The following is a 27,179-nucleotide window of genomic DNA, read 5'->3' on the forward strand; positions in this document are numbered from 1 at the left end:
CCTGGGGCAGTGGAAGGCATCCCTGCCCTGGCAGGGGATGCAGGGAAACCTTCAACCATCCCAAAGCACTCTGAGATGGAGGAGCCCATGAAATGGTGCTGCTCCAATGGAAATGTCGGGGCAGAGCATGCCGAGATCCCTCCCGTTTCCATGGGCGTCTGTCTGAGCCCTGCTCCAGCAGGATCCATCAGCTGTGTGTGGGAACACATTCCCAGGGAGCAGCCACATCTGAAATCCCGTTCCTGAGGAGCCCTGGCTGTGTCTGAGCCCCGCGTGCGCTCCCAGCCAACGGCACCGAGCGCACCACAAGCTGATCCATTTCACAAAGTCACTTCCAAAGCCTGAAATATAAATCCCAGAGCTATACAGAAACTGGATCTCACCCAAAGCCAGGAGTCTGTTGCTTGGCTTTAAATATCGCTGGGAAATAGAAAGGGATCCTTTTAGTTAATACTAATTATTATTCAGTCTATCATTAACAGCAACAGCACTTTGATAGACGGGTTGAGAAGCAGCTTTGGTTTGCACTGATGAGTCTGTGACGAGTTGCCAAACTTTTCTTATTACTGATAATTAGCTGCTGTTCGTTCATCAGCTGCTCCTGCTCCAGCCCCAAGTGCTGAGGGCTGCTCGTGTTTGGGGGCCTGGATCCGAGACAGGAGGGATCTGAGCAACCTTCCCAAAAATCCGGGTGGGCAGGGACAGCTCCCTGCACCAGGACAGGGGGAAAAACCAAAACCCGGCTGGCTTCCATGATCTCAACTAATTTTTATAAAATGACCATTGCAAAACTGGAGCTGCTCATCCTCTCTCCAGCATTTTGAACAACACAAAAGCAATGCTGAGACTGGGGACAGCAACTTTTAGGTTTCCTGCTGGTAAGCACGGGATGGCTTCAGGTGTGTTTTAGGACTTCTGACACATCCATCAGGGCATGACAAAGAGAGCTGGGGCGTAGAGAAGCCATTAGAGGAGCTTTGCTCAAAATTCCTGGCAGTTGAGTCATACTTTTGTAAAATGAAACCTCTGTTGATGTCTCCTCGGGGCATAAGAAGTGTTTATAAAATACCCATTACACACAGCGATTATGAGCAATTTGGAGATTTATTTTCATACGTGAAACTGATAAAAATCTCCGAAAATTTCAAACATTAATTTGGCCAAACGTCAGTTTGGCAGCTCCTTTGTTCTAGGGGACAATGGTAAACAATGTTCCAGTGACCTCCAGTGGGGACCGGGGAGAATACAGGACCCTGCAGCCCCCCGGGCTCTGCTGCAGAACCTGGAGCAGGACAGGGCATCCTCCTGCAGGGGACAAACAGAACGAGGGGGCAGAGAAAACCTCCTTCGTTTTTTATTGAAACAGCTCAAACTCACCCCCGTCCCTCTGATCCAGAAACCCAGGTGAAAATCTTCCCTGTTTGGACAACTGGATTTTGGACAAAGATACCTGAGCCCATCCAACCCCAAAATTCTGTGGATTCTTCACTTTTTCATCAGCCAACACCAGCCAAGGGCTCGTAGCTCAGTCCCATCCCTGGTTATCTCCTAATGACTTCTGAGCCAGCCAAGAACCAAAGACTTTTTGTCTGAGATTAATCCCCCTTCCTTTTGTTGGTGGGGGCCAGGGAAGAAAAGGAGGATGGTAATTTTTAAACCACAAGCCCTTCTTATCACCATCTGGTCCTGATGAATATGGGCAGAGCTCCATTAATAAATGCAGGATTACACGGCAGAACAGATAGCAGGGGGAGCACATCAGTCACATCACGCTGCAAAGCTCTGCTAAACTCACTGGGATGACCTTGAAATGAAACAGTGATAGGAGGAACACCCACGTCCTGGAATGCCTGTTCTGGATCTGAGTCAGGAGAGGCACCAGGGCTGAAGCAAAGCAGGACTGAAGCTCCTCTCCTGAACCTTTCGCAGCCACCAAGACCTGCAGTGACTTTTCTCCCCAAGTGGCCGCCAGCCGTGCTCCTTTCAGAGCTCATGGGAGCTCCTGGAACTCGGGGTTCCTGGAGACACAAACAGCCACAGGCTGTCCCGGCTGTGCTCACTCCCAGGAAACGCCTGAGCGCGGTCCTGAGCCTTCCCAAAACACAGCAGGGCCCTCAGGGAGCTCGGCATTCCCAGAGGATTCCCCTCACGTCCTTTCTGCCTGATAGCACAAGAAAAATAATTGTGCATTTTGCCTCTTTCTTTCCATAATTAAAGAACAAACATTTCCCTCAGAAGTCACTGAATGTCCCAGAACTCCATCCCTCACTGCACAGAAGGACAATTCTTCATCACGGAGGGAGCACCAGGACCAGTGCAGGGTCTCTATCTGCCACTGTCTGCACAATATTAATGTAGAAAATAATATATTGGCTCAGATCAATACTTCCCTGACTCCTCCATCCATCAGCCCCCCTCCATTTGATAAAAGTCCTTCCATGTCACGTTTCCCCAGACTGATGAGATCACAGCACCTCTTCCCAGCGTGAGTGATGGTGTGGGGATGTGTAATTGCCCAATAAATCACACCCTGCGGATCAAAGAGCTGAGACCCTCTGGGTGCCAAGGAGGCACAGCAAAACATCATAAAATACAGTAAGTTAATTAATTGCTGCGAGGTTTTTACCACCTTGAGACAGGTTGAGTGTAACTTGTCACCCACAGATACCCTGAGAGACCAAGGCAGAACCACCAGAGCTGGGCCTGGAGCTGGGGGAATTCAGAGCTGGCTGTTCCCATCCCTGTCCCAAGCCCAGCACCAAGGAGCTCCTTCAGCCAAGAAAGGGAAGCCACAATCTGTGAATGTGAGCTCAGGAAAAAACCCCACAGCATCCAGAACCCTCTGCTTTACAGGCATCTGATTCCACAACCTTTAATCCTTTCTGTCAGCCCTGCAAGATCAGGTATTAACATCTCTGTAACCTCTTGTACTAATTAAGACAGCAGATCTTTGGTATTCACCTCCCCAGCAGCTTCAAAGCACTGACAGGGCCCTGAAGTGGTTGTGCTTTTGCTGAGTGGCCCTTGTAAAACAGAAATGATAATGAACACACCCCGGGAAGCTTTAATGGAACTGTGCAGCCATTAGCAAGTGGATTTGGGCTAAAAAAGCCCAGGTTGAGCTTTGGATAATTCCCAGGTTGGTGCTGTGGGGGCCGACACCGACACAGAGCCCGTGGTTTGGTGTCCAGCCCTCAATATTTAATATGCAGCACCTGTGGCACTGCATTAGGAACAGCAAAGTGACCACACACACTCTCTAGCCTCTGCTGCAAAACAGAGCAAGTTCTATTCCTCTTTATTCTTATTTTATCTTCTTTTATAGACAGTTCTGAGAAGGTAAAGCTTTCATTGGTCATCAAACCAACACATCACCATCACTGGGCAGTTGGGAACACCCTTGACTGTTTCTTCCCTCTCCAAGGACTGCTTGGATTCCTCCTGATGATTTCCCAAGCCAGAGTGAGGAATTTGTGTACTTGACTTTCCCACAGGCTCAAGCAGTGCCTGAAGCCTAAAAACCTCGTATTGGAGCACTGTCAGTCCCCACAAGTACCCAGTATTCAGTACCGAGTACTCAGGATGGAGTATTCAGAAATGCTTTTCAGTGAGGCTTCTGCAGCGCTCAGAGGGTTCTGGAACCTCTGGAACCTCTGGAACCTCTGGAACATCCGGAACCTCTAGAACCTCCGGAACCTCTAGAACCTCCGGAACCTCTAGAACCTCCGGAACCTCTAGAACCTCCGGAACCTCTAGAACCTCCAGAACCTCCGGAACCTCTAGAACCTCCGGAACCTCCGGAACCTCTGGAACCTCCGGAACCTCCGGAACCTCTAGAACCTCCGGAACCTCCGGAACCTCCGGAACCTCTAGAACCTCTAGAACCTCCGGAACCTCCGGAACCTCTAGAACCTCCAGAACCTCCGGAACCTCCGGAACCTCCGGAACCTCTAGAACCTCCGGAACCTCCGGAACCTCTAGAACCTCCGGAACCTCTAGAACCTCCAGAACCTCTAGAACCTCTAGAACCTCCAGAACCTCTAGAACCTCCGAAACCTCCGAAACCTCCGAAACCTCCGAAACCTCCGAAACCTCCGGAACTTCTAGAGTTCTGGAGCACTCAGAAGGTTCTGCAGCACTCAGAAGGTTCTGGAGCACTCAGAGGGTTCTGGAGCACTCAGAGGGTTCTGGAACACTCAGAGGGTTCTGGAGCACTCAGAGGGTTCTGGAACACTCAGAGGGTTCTGGAGCACTCAGAGGGTTCTGGAGCACTCAGAAGGTTCTGGAGCACTCAGAAGGTTCTGGAGCACTCAGAAGGTTCTGGAGCACTCAGAAGGTTCTGGAGCACTCAGAAGGTTCAGGAACACTCAGAAGGTTCTGGAGCACCCCGAGGTTTCCCAGCACCCCGAGGTTTCTCTGCTCACAGCCTGGCAGGGCTGGCCCCTCTGACCTCCCCAGCCCAGCCTGCAGCTCCAGCTCAGGCAGCTCTGAGCTCCGGGCACAGCCCAGGATCCAGGACCGGATAAAGCTGAAATCCCAAAAGCTGCTTTAGATTTAGCATTGCTATTTTTTGCTTGTCTGTGATGAGAGGCTGAGCACTTTCTCCACTTGCAGCTTGAGGAGCACGGCTCCAGGGAAAGGGAACAGTAAAAGTTGGCTTTTGTGTAAATATCACCAGCTCCCTGCACAAACACCTTGGGGCACGGGGGACCAGAGCTCCCTGACCACCCCTTCTGTCCGTGCAGCAACCAGAGAAGGGAAAACAGCAAGAAAATGAGACAGAAAAAGAAAGTAAAAGCTCAAACACATTTTCCCACGCAGCTTATCCAGACCTCCACAATCCCCAACTTCCATTTCTGTGCTGCTGTCCCAGCACAGGTTTGCTGCAGTGAACTCACTACTTGAACAAAATCCACCTTTCCCTCATCTCCTGCATCTCCTCCACCTGCTGCGTCTGCCCAGAGCGGATTTCAATAAAATCATTTGGCCACAGAGGTTCAGCTCTTTGTCCCTGCTCTGCTCTTGGCCAAGATGGAGAATTAAAAATAAAAACAGCAACAAACCCAAGACACACAAATCAAAAACTCAGAAAAAAAAATCTTGGTGAGGGGAATAATTCAGTTGGAAATCTCAGTACTTTTCCAAACATCTCTGCTGGATTCCACTCCTTGCTGGTCTCTCCCAGCTTAACATCACACTTGGCCAAGTTAACCTTTGGAAAGGCTCTTTTATCGATCAGATGTTCCACAGACATTTACATTTCTTGGAGGGAGGGAGAGGCAGGGAAGAAAATTAAATTACTTTGCTCAGTGATCTTAATTATCTGAAATAATTTCCTTCAGTCAATTCTCAAACAAGAACTCTCTGGAGAACAGTGTATTTTAGTTTGGATAAAGCAAAAGGGATTGAGTCCAAAGAACCACATTTTGTGACTTATTTAGAAATACCTAATTAACCATCAGAGTGAGGAATCCAAGCAGAGCGCCTCCATTACACTTAATTATTAAAAGCCGTTTGTGGGGACACACAAAAGGAGGGTCTGAAGCATCTCTCTGTGCCTTAAAGGGTAATTTTAGCAAAGAACTGAATAAATTGTGTGCAGGTCTGTGCAGCCAGGGGGGACACGCCTGGTTTGGGGCCGTTTGAGGCGTTTCCGTGAGTTCTGTGGGATTGATGGGGGAGTCAGGCTGAGGATGCTCCTCCAGCCCTCACTGAGGGGGTGTTGGGCCCCCTGTGAAATCAAATGAATAACTCAGAGCTCAGTGGCACATCCCAGGCCCCGGGCCAGAGGTCAAACTCTGTTTTCATGGAGCTGGGATGCTTCCCCACCACAGGGAGCTGCTCTCCTGAATTTCCTCCTGCGGAGTTCAGCCTACCTTGCCAGCCCCTGAGGTGATTCACGGACTTAAAAGCAGGGTGGTGTTCAAGGGTTCAATCAAAGCAAACAAATTGCTAAAAATAAATTGGTATCCCATCTGTTGCCAGGCAAGGAATTCAGCTCAACAGTCGAGGAGGGGGATGAAAGGCTGCAATAAACACCTTGAAATGGATATCTGAGAGATTCTGTGGCCTCCGGAAAATGGTCTGGTTTTCTCTTCCTTCTCTTTTAATTCGTTTTTCCTGAGGGGAAGAGTGGGTTTGTGCAGCGGGGAGAGAAGCAAACAAACAGCCAGCTCCCGGATTGTGGATGTTCCAATGAACTTCTGCTGATAATCTGGATTTCATGGGCAGGACGAGCTGCACGGGGGGCTGGGGGTGGGCACGGAGCCAGCCCAGGCTCTGCACGGTCCCCACAGCATCCCAGGAAAGCCTCCCTCCTCCTCCTCCCACGGCAGGAGCCATCCTGTGGCAAATCCTCTGCACAGGGAGGAAATATTCCAAAGCAAAGCTGAGGTTTCTGGGCTGTAATGGCCACTCTGGCTGAGCAGGACTCAGCCCTGGGGAAATCCATCCCCCCCGGGAGAGGCAGAGCAGCACCAGGAGCTGGGAAGGGTTTGAGCAGAGAGCAGAGCAGAGAGCTCTGTGCAGCCTGAGCCTCTGTGCCATGGGGGGAGCCACGGCCAGGGACCCCTCCCACTGTCCCAGGCTGCTCCAAACCCCCTCCAGCCCGGCCTTGGGCACCTCCAGGGACGGGGCAGCCGCAGCTGCTCTGTTCCAGGGCCTCCACACCCTCCCAGGGAAGGATTTCTTCCCCACATCCAACCTAAATTTCCCTTTGTTCAGTGTGAAGCCGCTGCCCCTGTCCTGTCCCTGCAGCTCCTGGGGCAGAGCCCCTCTCTGGGTGTCCTGAGACCCCTCTGGGCTCTCCTTGCAGCCTCCTCTTCCCCACAGCTCCCGTCCATCCCACCTGCAGCTGAGGCCAGGGAGCTCTCCCAGAGCTCAGCCAGGACAGCACAGACATTCCAGGAGGGAATTCCAGCAGGGAATTCCAGGAGGGGATTCCATGAGGGAATTCCAGGAGAGAATTCCAGGAGAGAATTCCATGAGGGAATTCCAGGAGGGAATTCCAGGAGGGAATTCCAGGAGGGAATTCCAGGAGGGAATTCCAGGAGGGAATTCCAGGAGAGAATTCCAGGAGGGAATTCCAGGAGAGAATTCCAGGAGGGAATTCCAGGAGAGAATTCCAGGAGGGAATTCCAGGAGGGAATTCCATGAGGGAATTCCAGGAGGGAATTCCATGAGGGAATTCCAGGAGGGAATTCCAGGAGGGAATTCCAGGAGAGAATTCCAGGAGGGAATTCCAGGAGGGAATTCCATGAGGGAATTCCAGGAGGGAATTCCAGGAGGGAATTCCAGGAGAGAATTCCATGAGGGAATTCCAGGAGGGAATTCCAGGAGGGAATTCCAGGAGGGAATTCCAGGAGGACATTCCAGGAGGGAATTCCAGGAGGGAATTCCAGGAGAGAATTCCAGGAGGGAATTCCATGAGGGAATTCCAGGAGGGAATTCCAGGAGGACATTCCAGGAGGGAATTCCAGGAGGGAATTCCAGGGCTCCACAGGGGCTGCTGGATGCAGATCCCAGTGTCAGGCAAGCCCTGTGAGCCTCAGCTCTCCCACACGCCGGGACACGGACTCTGTGACTGCTCATGAAATGTTTTGTCATCTCGCTTCCACTTTTCCCACAAGCTGATGAAAAAAAAGCACAAATCCCTCCGACGTGTTGTCTTCCCAACTCCTGATATGTTTTGGCTACTTGCAGAGAGTAAGAGGAGTCTTTGGAGCAGATGTGAAATTCAGCTCTTGTTTCCTCGCTTGTCATCACTCGGAAAGCAAAACAAACACTGCAGAAAGCAGCCCTGGTCCTGCTGCTCTGTGCCTGCTCCTCCTCCCCAGCCACGAGGGCTCCTCTCGCTCCTTGTCCCAAATTCTTTAGAACCTGCTGAGAAGCACCAGAGATCAAGATAGTGTTGGTGTATCTCTTACAGGAGGGGTTTTTTCCCCTCGTGCTCTTAAGCCTGTAATCACAGATAAAATAGAAAAAGTGATTTAAAGCTGCAATGTGGCCCGGGAGGAAAAAACCTGAACTGAAACACGCATAATCCTGTATGAGACAGGCCCAGAGAAATCCAATTGGAATCTTCCCCAAACCAAATTCTACAGTACAGTTATCTCCTTGATTATTTACTGCTCACAATAAGCTGACAAAGAAAAATTGCTCCTGGAAAAGTCTTTTGGGCAGATTTCAGCATCCTGAAAGATTTCTTTCGCTGGGAATGCCTTAATAGGTCTGGGTTTTAACAGAAATCACAAGGGGTGAAAGGAATGGCTCTGGAAATTCTGGATTCCGTTGCTCCTGTTGCCTTCTTTGTAACAACTGGAGCCCTGGACCTTCTCTGCAGTGGGAGCAGAGAGCAGGGAGGTGTCCCCAGGCAGAGCAGGCACCTCTGCAGGAGCTGACGTTCCATTCCCGCTGTGCTCCTGCTCCCAGAGGAGGTTTCCAGGGAATCCCAAAGCCTGGGGACGGCGCTGGGAGCTGCCCTCGGTGCAGACCCAGCAGCCCAGAGGGAAAGCAAAGCCCAGCAGAGCCCAGCCCTGGCTGCTCCCCATCGGCTCTGCCCTTCCCAGGCAGGGCTGGGCACTCCCTGTGCCTCTCCCAGGGGCTGCAGGGGATGAACCCCCCGAGGCTCCCACAGCCAGCAGCAGCTCCCTGAGCCTCCCCAGTGCACCAAATGAAGTTCTGCTCTTCACGGATGTGTAATTAACCCCTCGAGTAAACATCTATTCAAACCTGCATAATTAGCAGCCAGTTTTTCAAAAGGCTAATGAAAGGCCCTTTTAGGTTCCTAATTGGCTTCCTCTTACCCAGCTCTGGGTATGAACTGTCAGAACTCTGTGGATTGGGAATGTGAGGCTGGGATTCCAGGCAGGATGGCCAAGGGCGCTCACTCAGCCTCTCCTCGTGTGGAGCAAAAGTCGCTCAGGTTGGAGAAACGCAGCCCCAAGCCCCCAGACCCTGACTGCTGGGGAAATTTTGGGATGGTGGTTTGTGCAGGGGTTGGGATATGTCCCAGAAAGGCACTTTTCTATGGAAATGGTGGAGATACCAGAGATGGATGGAATTATTTAGGGACAGATAATGAAGCTGTGCAGTAAATGTGCCACTGAATAGGGTAATTAACTGTAGTGCTCATCAGGAGCTAATTACATGATTCTTTGCCATTTTAAAATGAATGGTTACCATGTATTTCCAGGACCAGAATTCCCAGGTTAAGGAGAATGTGCAAAACCTGAGTTCCTTGGGTAACCCATTCACCAATTTATCCACTGAAGTTTTAAAAATAAAGCCTGGGGAAAAAGAGCAGCTCTTTCCAGTAGAGACGATGTAGACTCAAAGAATCAGCACCCAGACCCACCTCAGCTCCTTCCCAATCACGCCATGAATGAAGGAGCCTCCCTGCTTTACAGAACCCCTGGTTTAGGGCAACAAAGAAAAGCAAATAATGCTCCCAGACTGAGAAGAATGTGTTATTGAAGCACACATTCTTTCAGAGTTCTGCTACAATAACTTCCCCTGGCCAGCTGTTGATCATCCCAGCTGCATCACTCGTGTTCTTACACCAGTAATGTTCTTTTCCTCGCTGGTTTCCTCCTGCTGCCAAGGTTGTGTTGTGCTGCAGCGCTCTCTGCTGGCACCAGCCCGGAGCTCCTGGGATGCTCCAGCTCGGCAGGGCTGCCCCAGACCCTGACACACAATCACAGAGTGATTTAGGTTGGGAAAGACCTTCAGAGGCATCGAGGGCGAGCATTACCAGTAACCCACGTCCCCAGGGCGCTGGGGCTGCCCTTGTGCTGGAGCCAGACCCAGGATTGCACCCCTGAGCCCAGCAAAGCCCCAGCCCTGCTCTCTCTGTTTGTGTTTTCCTCCAGGGTGTCCTGACTCAAAATCCTGCTCCTGAAACCCCTCAGGGAAATCCCGTGGGAAATGACCCCATGGCACAGGGCCCTGTTCCCCTCTCACAGAGCCTTTGGGTGGCAAGGGATATTAAAGATCATCTATTTCCAACTTCCCCTGTCCCAGCTGCTCCAGCCCTGTCCAGCCTGGCCTTGGGCACTGCCAGGGATCCAGGGCAGCCCCAGCTGGGCCAGGGCCTCACCTCCCTCCCAGGGAGAAATTCCCTCCCAACACCCACTCTAAATCTTCCCTCCTTTACTTCAGAACCACTCCTCCTTGTCCTCTCACCAGCTGCCTCTATAAAAAGTCCCTCTCCATCTTTTTGATGACGCTCAGGAGATGTTTTTTCCTTTCCCCACTCTTTGCCAAAGCTCCCAGGCGTGCTGCAGGTGCTCCTGCCCAGGGATGGGGATAACAGCAGCTGACCCCGGGCAGAGGAGCTGCTGTGCTGAACATTCTGCTGCTTCCCTCACACCCCCTCAGTCTGATTCACACCAGCAGAGCCAGCAGTGCCTCTTTCTCAGCTGCTTTTGGTTAATAACTGCTATTTCAGCTCGAGCCCACGGAGAGCTCAGCACAAGTCCCTGAACTGCGTTGCTGCTGTCCCAGATTTCCATCAGGCAAGGTCAGGAGCCACCATCTCCATCGATCCCTGCCCAGCACAGCCCTCGGGGGAGCTCTTCCCCCTCTTCCCCCTCACTCCTGCAGGTGTTGGTGTTTTTCTCAGATTTTCTGAAGGCCGAGCTCCGGCGATGTGGGAATGCTGCAGCCGAAGAGCTCTGCTCTCCTTCCTTTTTCTCAGCAATGTTTTTTCCTCCTCCAAGTGCTGGTGATGCCCAGCAGGGCCCTGCTGCAGTCGGGGATTTGTGACACGTTTACAGCGGGTTCTGCAAGAGCGAGGCGAGGCGTGGGCACCCAGGGCTGTCACAGCTCCCCTTTGTGCTCCTCACCTGTGCCCTGAACTCCTCCAAACCACCCCAGCACGGCTGTGAACCCCTTAATAAACCCCAAAAATCCCCCCCTAATAAACCCCAAAAATCCCCCCTAATAAACCCCAAAAATCCCCCCTAATAAACCCCAAAATCCCCCCTAATAAACCCCCAAATCCCCCCTAATAAACCCCCAAATCCCCCCTAATAAACCCAAAAATCCCCCCTAATAAACCCCAAAATCCCCCCTAATAAACACAAAAATCCCCCCAATAAACCCCCAAATCCCCCCTAATAAACCCCAAAAATCCCCCCTAATAAACCCCAAAAATCCCCCCTAATAAACCCCAAAATCCCCCCTAATAAACCCCAAAATCCCCCCAATAAACACCAAAAATCCCCCCTAATAAACCCAAAAATCTCCCCTAATAAACCCCAAAAATCCCCCCTAATAAACCCCAAAAATCCCCCTAATAAACCCCAAAATCTCCCCTAATAAACCCCAAAAATCCCCCCTAATAAACCCAAAAATCTCCCCTAATAAACCCCAAAATCCCCCCCAATAAAACCCAAAAATCCCCCCTAATAAACACAAAAAACCCTCCGAATAAACCCCCAAATCCCCCCTAATAAACCCCAAAAATCCCCCCTAATAAACCCCAAAATCTCCCCCTAATAAACCCCAAAAATCCCCCCTAATAAACCCCAAAATCTCCCCTAATAAACCCCAAAATCTCCCCTAATAAACCCCAAAAATCCCCCCTAATAAACCCCAAAATCTCCCCTAATAAACCCCAAAAATCCCCCCTAATAAACCCCAAAAATCTCCCCTAATAAACCCCTCTAATAAACCCCCAAAAATCCCCCAAAATCTTCCCTAATGAACCCCTCTAATAAACCCCAAAAATCCCCCCTAATAAACCCCAAAACTCTTCCCTAATAAACCCCTCTAATAAACCCCCAAAAATACCCCAAAATCTTCCCTAATAAACCCCTCTAATAAACCCCCTATTTAAATTCCCTAATTAACCCCCCCCAGTAAACCCCCATGATAAACTCCCCTAATAAACCAAATAAACCCCCTAATCAACCCCTCCAATAAACCAAATAACCCCCCCAACAAACACCCCTGATAAAGCTCTCACATCACTCCGGTGTCTCCCCCCAGCAGTGGGAATGGCTCCTCCTCACCCCACAGGTGAAAAACCCAAATTCCACCGAAACCTTGCACTAAAGGAAAGCTGCACATTCAGAGGCACAGCCAGGAATCCCGACCAAAATCCCGGAGGAGCTCCCAGAGATGGAGCCAAGACAGGAGCACCAAAGAGCCTTTGCCTTGGAACCAAGCTGCTGAGGGAAAAGAGATTGAGGAGAAGAATGTGGTTCTCAAGTGTTGCCTCAGAGCTGATTTATTCCTGACATAAAACTAAACTTCACAGTGATATGGACTCTTTCCATGCATTATTCTAGATGGCAGTGTAAATCAACTGAGGATGCAGTCAGTAAAGTTGTTATTGCCAGCTGTAAAAATCCCACACTGTAGAAAAGGTTGAAAGAATTATTAATATTTCCTCTATTCATATGTGCTGCGCTTGAGCAGGCACTCCCAGGGAGGTTTGGAAAGTCGGAATAGAGCCATTGTGTGGGGTAAAACATCCCCAAATCGGGGTGTGCAGATAAAGCTCTGCTCGGGGATGGTTCCCATGGCTTTGTGCTGTTTGGAGACCGAGGAGCATCCCCTTCCCAGAGCTGCAGCTCCTGCTGGGAGACCCCATCCCAGCCCCCCGGGCTCCCAGCGCCATCCCGAGGAGAACGGGGCGGTTTCCCCAGCCCGAGGAGTCGTGTGTTTGATGAAGGCAGATTCTATTTGCGTCCACCTGGGCTGTGTCAGTGCCGAGCGAGGCGAGGAGCGGCCGCTGCGCCCCGAGCTCCATCCCTGAGCCCGCTGGGACCCCCAGCCCTGCTGCGCTATCCCCGGGGCCCTGGGGGCTCCCTGCTCACCAGCTCCGGGCTCCATCTCCTCCTCCTCCTCCTCCTCCTCCTCCTCCTCCTCACCGAGCTCTAATCCCCGCAGACTCGGAGCTGAGCGCCGGCAGCCAGCAGGAGTTGCTTTGTCTGTGCTGACTGGGGTAAGCAAAATATCCTTTTCCTTCCGAGCCTCTGCTGCTCCTGATCCCTGCTCACCTGCTCTGCTCTCCAATGGGTTTCATCTTGTGGCAGGGAAATACCGGAGGACTTCTCCTCCGTGCACTCATCTTGTGTCCAGCAGTTTCATAGAAAGCTCTGGCATTTTACACCCAAACTGTTTTAGGGGATCCGGGGTATTTATAATGAAAATGGAGATTTTGCCCAAGTTGCCTGGGAAGGGATGGCGTGGTGGGGGGAATACAGGAGCTTTGACGTGGCTTTGTTTTTAATGGCGAGCTCGTGCTTTCAATTCCTTGCTCTTTTGTCCCTGACCACGATGCTGCCCTGGCACTTCATTCATTCATTCATTCATCCACATGCACGTTTGCTTGCTTTGCTGTATTTTTATTTATTTTTTTTTTTTAATCAAAGCCCTTTGAATTTGTATTCTCCTTTTTTTTCCTATAAACTTCTAATTCCAAAGGCAAGCCCCTGAAAGCTGCATGTTCCCCCTGCACATGGAAGTTTGTCATGAGACCATTAATCATGACTTACAATCATTCTGCTAATGCAGAGCCCCCATTCAGAAGCAGGGTCTGGCTGCAGACGGGTTTGTTGCCGTGGGATGTGGAAACAGAACAAATTTCCTCGGGAAAGACTTAAGCAAGGTCATAACAACATCCCTTGTGCTCTGAGCAGCGTTGAGCTGGATCAGACAGAGCAGAGCAGTTTGTTGGCTCAGGCTGTAGGTCAGACATTGATATCAAACTTGTTTATTCCCTTCTGTCTGGAATACAAACTCAGCCGAACCCTGAGTGTTGCTGGCTTCGTTGTGGTGGGGCAGGGGGAGGCTCCACAAACTAAAGCCGTGCTATGCACTCCGTTCTCAGCTCCAGAGGTTCTCACCTGCGTTAATTAATGAGCTTTCTAATCTCATTACACAACCCTGGCGCCCCGGGGTGCTTGCACTGCTGGGAGGTGAACGGGCAAAGGGGCACCGCAGCCCCTTTGGGATCAGGGCTGAAAATAACGGGAATTCCAAGAGGCCAGAGGTGCCTGTGTGTGCATGGGGCTGGGATGTGTCCCCAGGCACACCTGGATGGGGTCAGGATGGGGCTGGGATGTGTCCCCAGGCACACCTGGATGGGGTCAGGATGGGGCTGGGATGGGTCAGGATGGGGCTGGGATGTGTCCCCAGGCACACCTGGACGGGATCAGGATGGAGCTGAGCTGAAGGAGGGCACGGCAGGGGTGGCAGTGTCAGGTGGACACAGAGCAGGGCAAGCTGCCAGTCCCAGGTGTTTGCCCAACTCGTGCCATGTTCCCATTCCTGTGGGGCAGGAGGGAGCAGCTGAGCGAGCCCATCCACAAAGCCGGGTTTGGGACATCCACATCCCAGCCCTGGCACAGCTGAGGGCACTGGGAAGGGCACAGGGTGCCCAGAGCAGCTGGGGCTGTCCCTGGATCCCTGGCAGTGCCCAAGGCCAGGCTGGACATTGGGGCTGGAGCAGCCTGGGATGGTGGGAGGTGTCCCTGCCATGGCAGGGGTGGCACTGGAGGGGCTTTAAGGTCCCTTCAACCCAAACTCCTCTGGGGTTTTGGGGTTGTTGCACCAGAGCTTGAATAAATAATAAAAGATAAACAAGAAATCCATCAAACATTGCTGTGAAGTGCAACAGGTGATTTAACCAGAGTGAGAGACAAAGCTGAGCTCCCAGAGACTCAGGGAATTCTCATTCTCCCGATCCCATAATTGTGGCTGCACCAAGAGGCCTCTGTGTCCTGCACCAAGCCCTTGGCAAACTCTTGTGCCAAAGGAGGACAAGCCACGGGGAAGGATGTGATCCAGCAGGAGCAAAGAGGGCAAGTGTCCCTCACCTGAGCACCTCTGGAATCCCAGGATGGTTTGGGCTGGAAGGGGCCTTAAAGACCATTCCCTTCCACCCCCCACAGGGTGCAGCTGAACACCTCAGGAACTCAAACATTCCATTATTCTGCTCTCAGAACAGCAGCATTTACTCCTCTTCCTCGCAGAGAGGCGAGGGCAGGCAGGAAATGACTTGCTGATGATGGCACAGAAGAAGTGAGAAGGCAGGAAATCAAATCCACGTGTAGGGAGTGAGAGCTCTCAGGCAGCCTGTCCCCAGCACCGAGTGCCACACAGAGAGTGACAGCAGGAGCACGCTGGGACGAGCAGATGATTCACAGGAGAAGCAGGAAAACATGGTACTACCTTCCCTTGGGAGCAAAATTCCCCCTAAAATAGGGAACTTGTTGAATTCACAAGGAATTAAACATCAAAACACTCCGGGAATGGAGCTGAAATGAGCCAGGATTGGGCAAAATTAACCCTTGGGCTCGAAGGGGCCAAACTCTCAGGGCTGGGTGTGCATCACCCCAGTGCCATGGTGGGGACTGTCACCTCTGCCCAGTGCACCAGGGTTTCTCTGCCCTGTTCCCTCTGTCCCACGGAGCTGGCCCCAACCAGGATGTGCTTCAGCACAGGAGCCCAAAATGCCACTTGTCCCCAGGGCCAGCCTGACCTACTTGGGTTTTTTTTTCTCTTTTTTCACCTTGTATCCTCTGGTTGACAGCAGCCTGGGAGAGGAACAGAGAGTTCCTCTCAGTTTTCCCACCCTGCCAGGTCTGACATTTATTTGAAGTGGATAAAACTCACCTGCCATCACCAGCTGGATGTCTCAGCCAGCAAATTCTCTCTCTGTGATATTCCAGATCTGTGGATTTGGGATGGGCAGGTGACTGTAAAGAAAACATCCTCCAGGGACTTAAAATAATTGTCAGAAAGGTTTCTACTGATTGATCAGTATTTTTGTGAAGGACTTTTGGCCTTCCCTGATTTCAAACAGCAAGATAAGGCTGGGTTCCAGAAGGAGCTGTATTTCTGTGAGGTACACAGGCATCAGAAACCAAGAGGTAAATAAAGGTCAAGTTCATGAGGCCTTTGGTGATTTTTATGGACTGAAGCCTTCAACTGTTTACAATTGAGTCAATTTTGGTTTCAATAATGTTAAATTAACCTTTAAAAATTGTGTCAAGGAGCTGAAAACCCTGCAAACGTGCTAATTAAGGAGATAAAGTAGGTTCAGGAGGAATCCAATATCTAAACTGTCTCATGAAAAAAAGACCTTTCAGCTTTTTCTCTGCCTTTTCCAAAGGGATAAAAAACATCCATGAAAGCTTTTGCTTTGTCTTCTGAAGGCTCAGCTGTGTCCCACGGCCTTTGGCTCCCTTCCTGCTCTGGGAAGGGGATGCTCCACACACCCAGGGATGCTCCACACACCCAGGGATGCTCCACACACCCAGGGATGCTCCACACATCCAGGGATGCTCCCGGTGCCCCTGCTGCCCAGGGTCACTTTTATATCTATTTTTCCCTTGTTTCCAGGTTCCTTTCTCACCTTCCAGTGTCCCTCCAGTCCTTAGACCCGATCTCATTACGATGCTGAGGGGTTTGTGGAGCATTTTACACCTCCCAGACCGTGGCCAGCTCTAATTCCAGCTCTAACTGGGGAGTGCTGGGCTTCCTCCCAACACAGACCATGTCAGTGACCTCTCCTCCTCCTCTCCCCAGCGTTCCCCAATTCCACTCTGGAGGAGATGGGGTGCAAGGAAGAGGATGGCAGCGGCTCCTGGAAGAAGCAGACCAGCAACATCCGCAAAACCTTCATCTTCATGGAGGCCCTGGGATCGTGAGTAGCAGCTGTCCCCGGGCAGGAGCAGCCCAGCCCCGGCTGCCCAGGCCCTCCTGGCCCTGCCCAGTGTCCCAGGGACCCAGGCCAGGAGCACTGAGGGGTCCCAGGATCTGCTGCTGCCATTCCTGCCTCACCCTTCCCAAAGCTCCCTCCAGCCCCAGGCACAGCTCCAGGTGCCCCTGCCCTTCCCTCCATCCCCAGGTACCCCTGCCCTTCCCTCCATCCCCAGGTACCCCTGCCCTTCCCTCCATCCCCAGGTACCCCCTGCCCTTCCCTCCATCCCCAGGTACCCCTGCCCTTCCCTCCATCCCCAGGTACCCCTGCCCTTCCCTCCATCCCCAGGTACCCCCTGCCCTTCCCTCCATCCCCAGGTACCCCCAGCCCTTCCCTCCATCCCCAGACACATCCCCAGGTACCCCAGCCCTTCCCTCCATCCCCAGGTACCTCTGCCCTTCCCTCCATCCCCAGGTGTCCCTGCCCTTCCCTCCATCCCCAGACACATCCCCAGGTACCCCCTGCCCTTCCCTCCATCCCCAGGTACCCCCAGCCCTTCCCTCCAGCCCCTCTGACCCTCAGGGAGCCTCGGAGCAGGAGGATTTTGCCCCACTCCTGCAAGGTCAGGGGCTGGCGCAGCAGAGGAGTTACAATAACGAGTTGTATATTTAGCTCAGGAGCCCTGACTCACTTGGGGAATGAAACAAAAACAAGGATGTTGGAGTTGTACAATCCCTCCCTGTGCGTTAACAGCTTAATTTGCCTATTCATGGGGATGAGACAACAAAACATTTCCAAGGTGCTGGGGGAGGAATTGAATTACCTCCACCAGCAAGTTCTGTCATGGACAAATTTTCTGTGACTTCCGAGCCCACGACAAAGCTCCCAAAGCAGCAGCTACTCCAAATTCTGTGCCTTGTCAGCCTCAGAGATTAATTGAATTATCCAGCAGCTTTCGCTAAAGGAATGAGGTTAGCAAAAGCTTTGTTCTCTCCTAGCCCACTTGTTGATTCATCATTTTTAATAAGGGGCATAATTATTATAAACTGTTTAGGACAGAGATGTAGAACAGATGCCCCAGCAGCTGATTTGTAGGTTGTTCATTTCCTATTTGTTTAATAGGAAAATGTGGCATTAGAAATTGGGATTTTTTCCCCACATGCATCACTTCAGCTCTCTGAAGAACTGAAATGAAGATCTGGGACTCAAAACCACCTGCAAGGTGTTATCAGTTTCCCCCAGGTCCACGGCACTGCCCTTCCTTGCCCTGCCCTCAGCTCCCTGCAGGGCTTGGCAGACTCAGAGCAGGTCCCGTTTCATGGCCCCAATTAACGAGCTGCTGGCTTGATGAGGATTAGTGAGGACTGGCCCGGTGTCACTGTCACTGCCCTGAGCCTCGTGCTCAGCTCCCCAGGACAAAGCTGGAACAGGTCTGGGGATCAAGGCAGGTTATAAATACCTGCTCCTGCTGCTCTGGGGGAGCAGCCACTCACTGCCACCTTGGCACCGAGGGAGCAGCAGCCTCTGCAGCCAGGAGAACAATCAGAGGCTGAATTTAAACATTAACTGGGGTCCTCCTGCTGTTTTGCATTTTAGATGTGCAGAATGTTGGGTGACACCAGCCCAAGCTGCAGCTCCCTGCTGGACTGTGCACAATTAACATTTTCTCTACAGGAAAAAATGTGGGGTTTTATTTACATTGCATAACCTCGCCTTGAACATCCTGAGCGTGGGGCTGCTCCAGGAGAGCCCCAGCTTTAGAATCAGCATCCACTTCAGGTTCCCACCACGTTGTTTTCCCTGTCAGTGCCTCCCCATTTTCAGAAGCAGCACCCCCTGGAATGCAGCAGCACCCCTTGAGATGCAGCAGCACCCCTGAAATGCTGCAGCACCCCTGAAATGCTGCAGCACCCTCTGAGATGCAGCAGCACCCCCTGAAATGCAGCAGCACCCCCTGAAATGCAGCAGCACCCTCTGAGATGCAGCAGCACCCCTTGAGATGCAGCAGCACCCCTGAAATGCAGCAGCACCCCCTGAAATGCAGCAGCACCCCTGAAATGCAGCAGCACCCCTGAAATGCAGCAGCACCCCCTGAAATGCAGCAGCACCCTCTGAGATGCAGCAGCACCCCTTGAGATGCAGCAGCACCCCTGAAATGCAGCAGCACCCCCTGAAATGCAGCAGCACCCCTGAAATGCAGCAGCACCCCCTGAAATGCAGCAGCACCCCTGAAATGCAGCATCACCCCCTGGAATGCAGCAGCACCCCTGAAATGCAGCAGCACCCCCTGAAATGCAGCAGCACCCCTTGAAATGCAGCAGCACCCCCTGAAATGCAGCTTCTCCCCCTCTCTGCAGAGGTGCCTTCTCCGAAGTTTTCCTGGTGAAGCAGAAAAGCACTGGCAAGCTCTTTGCTCTGAAATGCATCAAGAAGTCTCCTCTCAACAGGGACAGCAGCTTGGAGAACGAAATAGCAGTGCTGAAAAAGTGAGTGTGACAGGCCAGGGAACATTCCTGATGTGCTGGGTGCTTTAAAAAGGATCATTCCTGATGTGCTGGGTGCTTTAAAAAGGATCATTCCTGATGTGCTGGGTGCTTTAAAAAGGATCATTCCTGATGTGCTGGGTGCTTTAAAAAGGATCATTCCTGATGTGCTGGGTGCTTTAAAAAGGATCATTCCTGATGTGCTGGGTGCTTTAAAAAGGATCATTCCTGATGTGCTGGGTGCTTTAAAAAGGATCATTCCTGATGTTCTGGGTGCTTTAAAAAGGATCATTCCTGATGTGCTGGGTGCTTTGAAAAGGATCATTCCTGATGTGCTGGTCCCCCCACTGATGGTGCCTGGTGCTCCAAAAGGAATTGGGTGGGCATCAGTGATCTCTGCCACCCAGGGGGAGGGACAGCAGCCCCAGAACACCCCAGTGAGCTTTCCCTGGTGATTAAAGCAAGATGACTGCCGGGTTTTCCACCTCAGAAGCCCCTTCTGTCCTTGGCAGGATTTGTTTCTGACCCACATTTCCCTTTGCAGAATAAAGCACGAAAACATTGTGACTTTAGAAGATATTTATGAGAGCACAACCCACTTCTACCTGGTGATGCAGCTGTGAGTACCAGCAGAGCCATTTCCCTGGGGCCACAGAGGAAGGACAGGGCAGGAGCAGGGTGAGGCTGAGGTTCCAGCACCTGCACCCAGAGCCCCTCAAGGGCCATCCAAACACCCTCAGTGCCGAGCTTGGAACCAACCTGGACGCTCCTTGAGGCACCTTGGCCCATCCCCATCCTAACAGCAACTTTCTGAACCGTGATTTGGATCTATTTATGCAAATGAATTCCTCACAGTTTAGCAGGGCAGAGACAGAAGTATTTCTAATTAAAGCTGTGCCACGCAGGGTTTCTAGAAATGGAATGGGCACCGTGTCAGCAGCAGAGAAGGAGCTCTGAGCACCCGGCTGCTGCTGCTTAACTGCAAATTTAGTCAAGAACAAAGCCCTGTAAGCACTTGTGGAGTGCAGCCTGAGGCAGGGCTGGGTACCTGCAGCTCAGCCCTACCAGAACTTGCCTCACAACCTCACCCAAATTTCCCAGGCTCCAGCAATCCCCAGTGGCAGCCTGGAATCGCAGCCAGGAGCATCCAACAGCCTCAGCCTCCCAAAAGCTGCTGTAAAAGGACCAGAAACTCAGCTGGCCTAACACAAAAGCTGTGTTCACGTTTTGTCCAGTCCTTTTCTAAGCTGCTGTCTCCACAGGGTGTCTGGGGGAGAGCTGTTTGACAGGATCCTGGAGCGGGGCGTTTACACGGAGAAGGACGCCAGCCTGGTGATCCACCAGGTGCTGACAGCTGTGAAATACCTGCACGAGAACGGGATCGTGCACCGGGACCTGAAGGTGAGCCCTGGCTCTGTTCCCCACCATCATCACCTGCTCTGCCCCTCCTGCTCCTCTCCCTCCCCCTGTGACCACCCCACCCTGTTCACAGCCTGAGAACCTCCTGTACCTCACCCCCGAGGAGAACTCCAAAATCATGATCACGGATTTCGGCCTGTCCAAAATGGAGCAGAACGGGATCATGTCCACGGCCTGTGGGACTCCAGGATATGTGGGTGAGCCAAGGGGCAGGAGAGGTGGATTTCCTGGAAAAAAGGGTTGTGCACATCCAGGACATTGCCTGGAAGAAGGGGAGGAAATAATCAGTATGTTTAATAAGGTGGGACTCACAGATGCACTGCACATAGGCGAGTGTAGGGACTGAAAAATCTCAATATTTCAAAAATGCAAAGAAAAGGGTAATTCTGAGGGCAATATATTTGCCTCTTATATTAATATATATTTTTAAATTTACATTATCAATGTTTATTGAAGAAATTATAGACAATATTTTAATGCAATGGGATTTTGTTTCGTTCCACCAGACTGCACTGGGTGGATGCAGCTCCCTGGTTAAACCTCAGCATGCAGGCAGAGATTGTCAGTGGTTCTTTCCATATAATGGCATAAAAAAGACACAAAAACCACAGACCAATTCAGCTGGGAGCTGGGGCTGAAAGTCCTGCTTTTCCCAGGGCTGGAGGATCCATTTTTGAATTGAAATCAGGATTTGGTTTTGCTGTCCCGCAGCCCCCGAGGTGCTGGCGCAGAAGCCATACAGCAAAGCCGTGGACTGCTGGTCCATCGGGGTCATCACCTACATCCTGTGAGTAGGATCCAGCAGCACCCCAGAGCTCTCCTGTTTCCACCTCCCCTTTTTCTGTGGAGCACAGCACCCAGTTCCTCCTAAGCACGGGAATTAAAGGATGTGGGGAATCGGGAGCGGAGATGAAAGGAATCGCGTTTGCTCTGTTCTGTGCCTCATCCGATGCTTTGTTTTTCTCCAAATACCATTCCATCTTCCCGGGTACTTTTTGTTTCGTTTCCTCCCACACTGCTCAGCTCGGTACCAGCTGTGCCTTTGTCCCCTCGCTGCTGCAGTGAAGTTTTAACTCTTTGTTAAATCAGATTTGCTGATGCCCTGAGCAGTGAGGAGTGGGCAGCTCCACAGGCTGTGCCCGCTCGTGCTGGCACTGAGGGCCCCGGCTCTCTGCTCTGTTCCAGGCTCTGTGGGTACCCCCCCTTCTATGAAGAAACCGAATCCAAACTCTTTGAAAAGATTAAAGAAGGCTACTACGAGTTTGAGTCTCCGTTTTGGGACGATATCTCGGAGTCAGGTAAAGCTCTGGGGCTGGGGAGCTCCACACCCCATCCCACCCATCCCAAATCCCCCGAGCCCTGAACGCCCTGAGCTCCCCCAGGGCTGGGGAGGGCTGGAGCTCAGACCTGAGCCCCTCACACAGCAACAAACCCTTGGATGTGGGGGTGATCAGAGGCTCCATCTCCTCAGGGAGAAGAAACTATAAATGATAAATCAGGGGGTGATGCCAAAGCGAAGCTGCCCTGGCAGAGAGGGGGTGCCTGGAACGCAGCACCCTCAGCTGAGGCGTGGTTCTTGCAACCCTGATTTTCACAAATCATCACTGAGGGGGCCTGGATTTCCCTTGGAAGTGCCCAAGGCCAGGCTGGCCCAGTGAGAGGTGCCCCTGCCCATGGCAGCTGGTGCTTTAGGGCTCCTTCCAACCCAAATCATTCTGGGATTCTCTAAGAAGGCAAACTGAGGTTTTTTCCCCCATTTTTTCCCTCTGTCCTGTCAGCCACCACTTCACCAGCTGAGCTGCTCGTGGAGCTCCCCTGTGCACAGCTCCCTGCAGGCAGCATCCTCACGGCTTATTTCAGCATCAATCTTTTACACAAACAAACAAACAGACCTAGCAGGGGGTGTGCTGGGGCTTAATAACAAACATCACAATCCTTCCTGCAAGAAAAACAAAGGAAAAAAAAGGGGAGAGATGTAAGAGCTCTTCAGGGCAACTTCTAAATCTGCTCAGCCTGCACTTCATGGCTTTTTAGAGTTATCTTTTTAGGTGAATAATTCAACTCCAATTCACACAATCTAAGAGTGAAGTTTGGTACATCCAGAGTTGCTGTTTTTTCATCTGGAGCCTGTCACTATAAGAATCTTCCTCTACTGGAGTAATCACAGAATTATTAAGGTTGGAAAAGATCTCCAAGATGAAGTCCAGCCTTTGAATCCCACCATGCCCACCAAACCACATCACCATCTACTCATTTTTTGAGCACTTCCAGGGATGGTGGCTCCACCACTGCCCTGAGCAGCCCCTTCCAATGCCTGGCCACTTTTTCAGTGAAGGAATTTTTCCCAATATCCAACCTGAACCTCCCTTGGTGCAGTGATACCAAGGCCTTTCTCCTCAGGGCTCCAGCAGCATTTCCCAGGCTCTGTTAGGATCAGCTCTGGGAAGAAGAAGAAGGAGATAACCTCTCTCTGCTTTTTCCCCCTTTCCCAAACAGCCAAGGACTTCATCCGGCATTTACTGGAGAAGAACCCGAGCGCGAGGTTCACCTGTGAGGAGGCCCTGCGGCACCCGTGGTGAGGCTCGGGGTGGCCACGGGGATTCTGCAGCCCCCAGCTCTTGCTCCATGGGCTCCATGTGCTGGGAGCAGGGAACAGGAATGTCCCCAGGATCAGGAATGTCCCCAGGATCAGGAGTGTCCCCAGGATCAGGAATGTCCCCAGGATCAGGAATGTCCCCAGGAACAGGAATGTCCCCAGGATCAGGAATGTCCCCAGGGATCAGGAATGTCCCCAGGATCAGGAGTGTCCCCAGGACCAGGAATGTCCCAGGGATCAGGAGCATCCCCAGGATCAGGAGCATCCCCAGGACCAGGAATGTCCCAGGGATCAGGAATGTCCCCAGGAACAGGAATGTCCCCAGGATCAGGAATGTCCCCAGGATCAGGAATGTCCCCAGGGATCAGGAGCATCCCCAGGATCAGGAATGTCCCCAAGATCAGGAATGTCCCCAGGACCAGGAGCATCCCCAGGATCAGGAGTGTCCCCAGGATCAGGAGTGTCCCCAGGGATCAGGAGCATCCCCAGGATCAGGAATGTCCTAGGGATCAGGAATGTCCCCAGGATCAGGAGTGTCCCCAGGATCAGGAGCATCCCCAGGATCAGGAATGTCCCAGGGATCAGGAGCATCCCCAGGACCAGGAATGTCCCAGGGATCAGGAATGTCCCCACGATCAGGAGTGTCCCCACCCCATCTTTAACGTCACCGCCTCCCCCGCGCTCCCGGGCTGGCTCCTCGTGTGCAAAGCAAGCAAATGATGAATAATTAAAGATGCAATTTGTGCATATTTGCCTCCACAAACAGAGGCAGGGGAGAAATCCCACCCTGAGCTTTCCCAGGCTTTGAAGTGTGTGTTTGTGTTACATTTTGTTGCTGTTTTTCCTTTGGGTTTAATTATTGCTGATTGAACGTACAAAGCAGTTCAGTGCTTCCAGAATGTGGAATGCCTTACAAATGCCATCTGCCTACGAGCCCATTTTCTCCTCTTCCCATCTGCAGGATTAATGGAAATACAGCCCTTCACCGTGACATCTACCCATCTGTCAGCGCTCAGATCCAGAAAAACTTCGCAAAGAGCAAATGGAGGGTAAGTGGCTGCTGCTGGGAGCCCACAGCCATTTCACCAACAAATGCAGCTGCTGTGAGCCAGCGCTGAGCAGGCTTCAGCTGGGTGGGTATCACCCAAAAGCTGGGATCCTCCAGAGCTGGCAGTGCCTGCAGCTGATGTTCACAGGCTGTTTGGAGCAATATTCCCTGCTGCACAGTGAGCTGGGAGATCCACCACAAACATCGAGGGGCCTCACCAGGAGAGCAGAGGGCAGGGGGGCATTTCCAGCTGTGCCCCATCTTCCTCGGCTGGAAGCAGCTGTGAACTCCAAAAGCATCAGCAGCTTGCAGTGGATGGAAAACGTGGTGTTAATGGCAGGAATGTGCCCATCCCAAGCAGTCAGTGCTGGCAGCCTGGTGTCACCTGGGGGTGGGGGACAGAGTGTCCTGGCATCACCAGCTGTGCCTGGTGTCACCTGGGGGTGGGGGACAGAGTGTCCTGGCATCACCAGCTGTGCCTGGTGTCACCTGGAGGGGACAGAGTGTCCTGGCATCACCAGCTGTGCCTGGTGTCACCTGGAGGGGACAGAGTGTCCTGGCATCACCAGCTGTGCCTGGTGTCACCTGGAGGGGACAGAGTGTCCTGGCATCACCAGCTGCTCACTGGGGTTTTTGTCTCATCCCCAGCAAGCCTTCAACGCCGCAGCCGTTGTGCACCACATGAAGAAGCTGCACATGAGCGGCCACGGGGCAGCCGAGGGCTCTGTCCCTGTCACTGAGCCCTCAGAGCCCCCCAGGCCCAGCAGCCCCTCGGGGACCCCCCTGCCAGCAGCGCCCAGCGAGGACAAGGACACGGCTCAGGGCCCCTCGCAGGGGCACCCAAAGCCACCCAAACCCTCTCAGCCCGAGCAGGACACGGGAATGGTGCAGGAAGAGCTGCCAAGCCCCCTGGAGGAAGGATCCCTGCCCGGGAACAGCAGCCTGGCCCTGCCGGACACCCACAGCCCCCCGGGCAGGAGCTCCTGTGGCTGCAGCCCCTCCTGTGTGGGCCATGAGAAGACAAAGGTGTCCTCCTGCTCTGAGACAGTGCTGCTGAAAAAGTCTTCAAAATCCCAGTAGGTATCCAGGTCACTGCCATGAACTCCCAGCAAAGTGCATGGGAATGACCATCCCTGGAAGGAGAGGCCTGGCACAGGAGCCAGCAGGAGGGAGAAGGGGAGGGATGAGCAGTGCTTGCTTTGGCTGGAAGCTGTGCCCAGCCCGGGCTGTCCTGTGTGTCCCAGGCTCTGGAACACGCTGCTTTTCCAGAAGTTACCAGTGGTTCAATGTGCTGAGGGCAGAGCCTGCCTTGGCCGCAGGGGCTGCACCCAGCCCTGCTCTGCTCTCACAGCTGATGTTCTGTACATTGACACCACAATTCCCCTACAGAATGATCGTAAATAATTGCTATTTCTTTTCTTTCTGTTCCCTTTCACCCATTCCCACCCAGCCATTTCAAGTCAGAGGTTCTCGTTCCAGTGAAAACCAGTAAACACTCGTCTCACTGTGGCACTGGGCAAACTGGAGTTTGTTTGATCATGTGATGGAGGCAGCCACACTGTCAGAGGTGAGTGCCCTGCAATCCAATCATCAGCTGCTCTTAATTAATCCAATTAGGGCAGGCAAAAGGGAAAGGCACAGATAGCACAGTGATTGTACATTAAATAAACAAACCCGGGTTTTTGCAAGAGAAAAAGCCTTTCACCAAACCCTCCACCTCTCCAGCAATGAGTCAGCTCTCAGCTTCCATCAGGGCCACGCCACTGACTCGGAACCCAGCTTCTACATCACCTCGAGGTTTCCCAGGAATGTGAGACAGGAAGCCAAGCAGGGCTTTGTCATACCAAACTCCACAATGATTTTGTGGGGGAAATGCTGATGCAGACCTGTCCCTCGGCTGGAATTGAGACCTGCAGGCCCAGAGCTCAGCACGTCTCCTTCCCAGACCTGGCCCAGGCAGGCTTGAATGTCTTTGTGAGCAGAGCCCAGAGATGCTCATTTTGCAAAGCAGAGTAAAACGATGCAGGTTTGATCCTGTTTGACCACAGCTTGGCTCAGTCCTGTTATCATTTGCACCACTTTGGGTGTGAGCAGCGAGAAGCTTTGCTGTTAGATCCAAATATCCCAGAGGTGAGCTCCTGCTGGCAGAGCTCTCCTCAAAAGCGACATCAAGGGAACTCCCTCCTCTCATGTCCTGTGCCAGTCTCTGCTGATGAGCTCGTTTGAACAGGACTGTGACGCACAAAGGATGAAGAGCAGAGACAAATGTGAGTTAGAGCCCCCCAGACTCCAAAGGGGGCCATTCCAACCCTCAGTGCTGTGACAACCTTTGCAGCCCTCAACGGGATGGAGCTGTCCCTGTCCCCACTGCAGCTCATTAGCAGCAGCTTGTCCTGCAGGGAGCTGGGCAGTGCCAAAGCCCAGTCCTCACCTGGAATTCTCTCTCTTGCAGAACCAGAAGGGCTCTTTTACTCTTTTCTGCACTCCAGAGGCAGACGCGGCCAGTGTGAGCAGGAAAGGAGGCTCTGCCCCTTGAGCAGCTCTGGAGAGCAGTGTCCAGCTGGGGACAGGGCACAGCAGTGCCAGGATCCATCACTGCTCCGGTGTTTCTGGATCATTCCAGCTGGGAGGAGGCGAGGGAAGGCCTGGGGCTCCTGCTCCCACACCCAGTGTACATTACCATAGAGCATCATCAGTGCTACGAGCTTCTGCTTTCTGTACCCTGCTGAGTTGTCAAGGCACAAATGCGCTGCACACCATCCCCATAAACCAAAGCCATGCAGAGCTTCATTCCCGTGGTTTTCACAGCCCTCACCCTCTCCTCAGCCTCGGGGAGTCCCAGGCTTTGGCACTCGAGTTCAGCTGCCCAGGCTGCTCAGCCCTCACTGAGACAAACCTGCAAGAAACCTCCCTGTGTCTGACAATAACACAGCAAGGTCTGAGCTCCGCTTCCAAGGCTGTGATTGCACAATGAAC

General features: G+C 52.4%; 1 protein-coding gene across 1 annotated transcript; it reads left to right on the forward strand.

Annotated features, from left to right (window-relative positions):
- The first annotated feature begins 12,798 nt into the window (after positions 1 to 12,798).
- Positions 12,799 to 27,019, forward strand: CAMK1G (calcium/calmodulin dependent protein kinase IG). The gene is made up of 13 exons (XM_088067102.1): positions 12,799 to 12,952; positions 16,543 to 16,660; positions 19,015 to 19,143; positions 19,685 to 19,759; positions 20,403 to 20,541; positions 20,633 to 20,756; positions 21,271 to 21,346; positions 21,745 to 21,857; positions 23,056 to 23,134; positions 24,117 to 24,204; positions 24,852 to 25,279; positions 25,654 to 25,770; positions 26,656 to 27,019. The coding sequence occupies exons 2-12, from the start codon at positions 16,569 to 16,571 to the stop codon at positions 25,745 to 25,747; spliced, it is 1,437 nt and encodes a 478-aa protein (XP_087923228.1). The 5' UTR covers positions 12,799 to 12,952; positions 16,543 to 16,568; the 3' UTR covers positions 25,748 to 25,770; positions 26,656 to 27,019.
- The last annotated feature ends 160 nt before the right edge of the window (positions 27,020 to 27,179 follow it).

The sequence above is a fragment of the Pseudopodoces humilis genome, chromosome 26, assembly GCF_049639895.1.
Source record: "Pseudopodoces humilis isolate 2021_Gansu_Grassland_sample_001 chromosome 26, ASM4963989v1, whole genome shotgun sequence".
Classification (NCBI taxonomy): domain Eukaryota; kingdom Metazoa; phylum Chordata; class Aves; order Passeriformes; family Paridae; genus Pseudopodoces; species Pseudopodoces humilis.

Excerpts from the sequence above, each read along its gene's own strand:
- CAMK1G (XM_088067102.1), top strand. The coding sequence starts at position 16,569 with ATGGGGTGCAAGGAAGAGGATGGCAGCGGCTCCTGGAAGAAGCAGACC. Across the intron at positions 16,661-19,014 it reads TTCATGGAGGCCCTGGGATC|AGGTGCCTTCTCCGAAGTTT; the intron begins GTGAGTAGCAGC and ends CCCTCTCTGCAG. Across the intron at positions 19,760-20,402 it reads TTCTACCTGGTGATGCAGCT|GGTGTCTGGGGGAGAGCTGT; the intron begins GTGAGTACCAGC and ends CTGTCTCCACAG.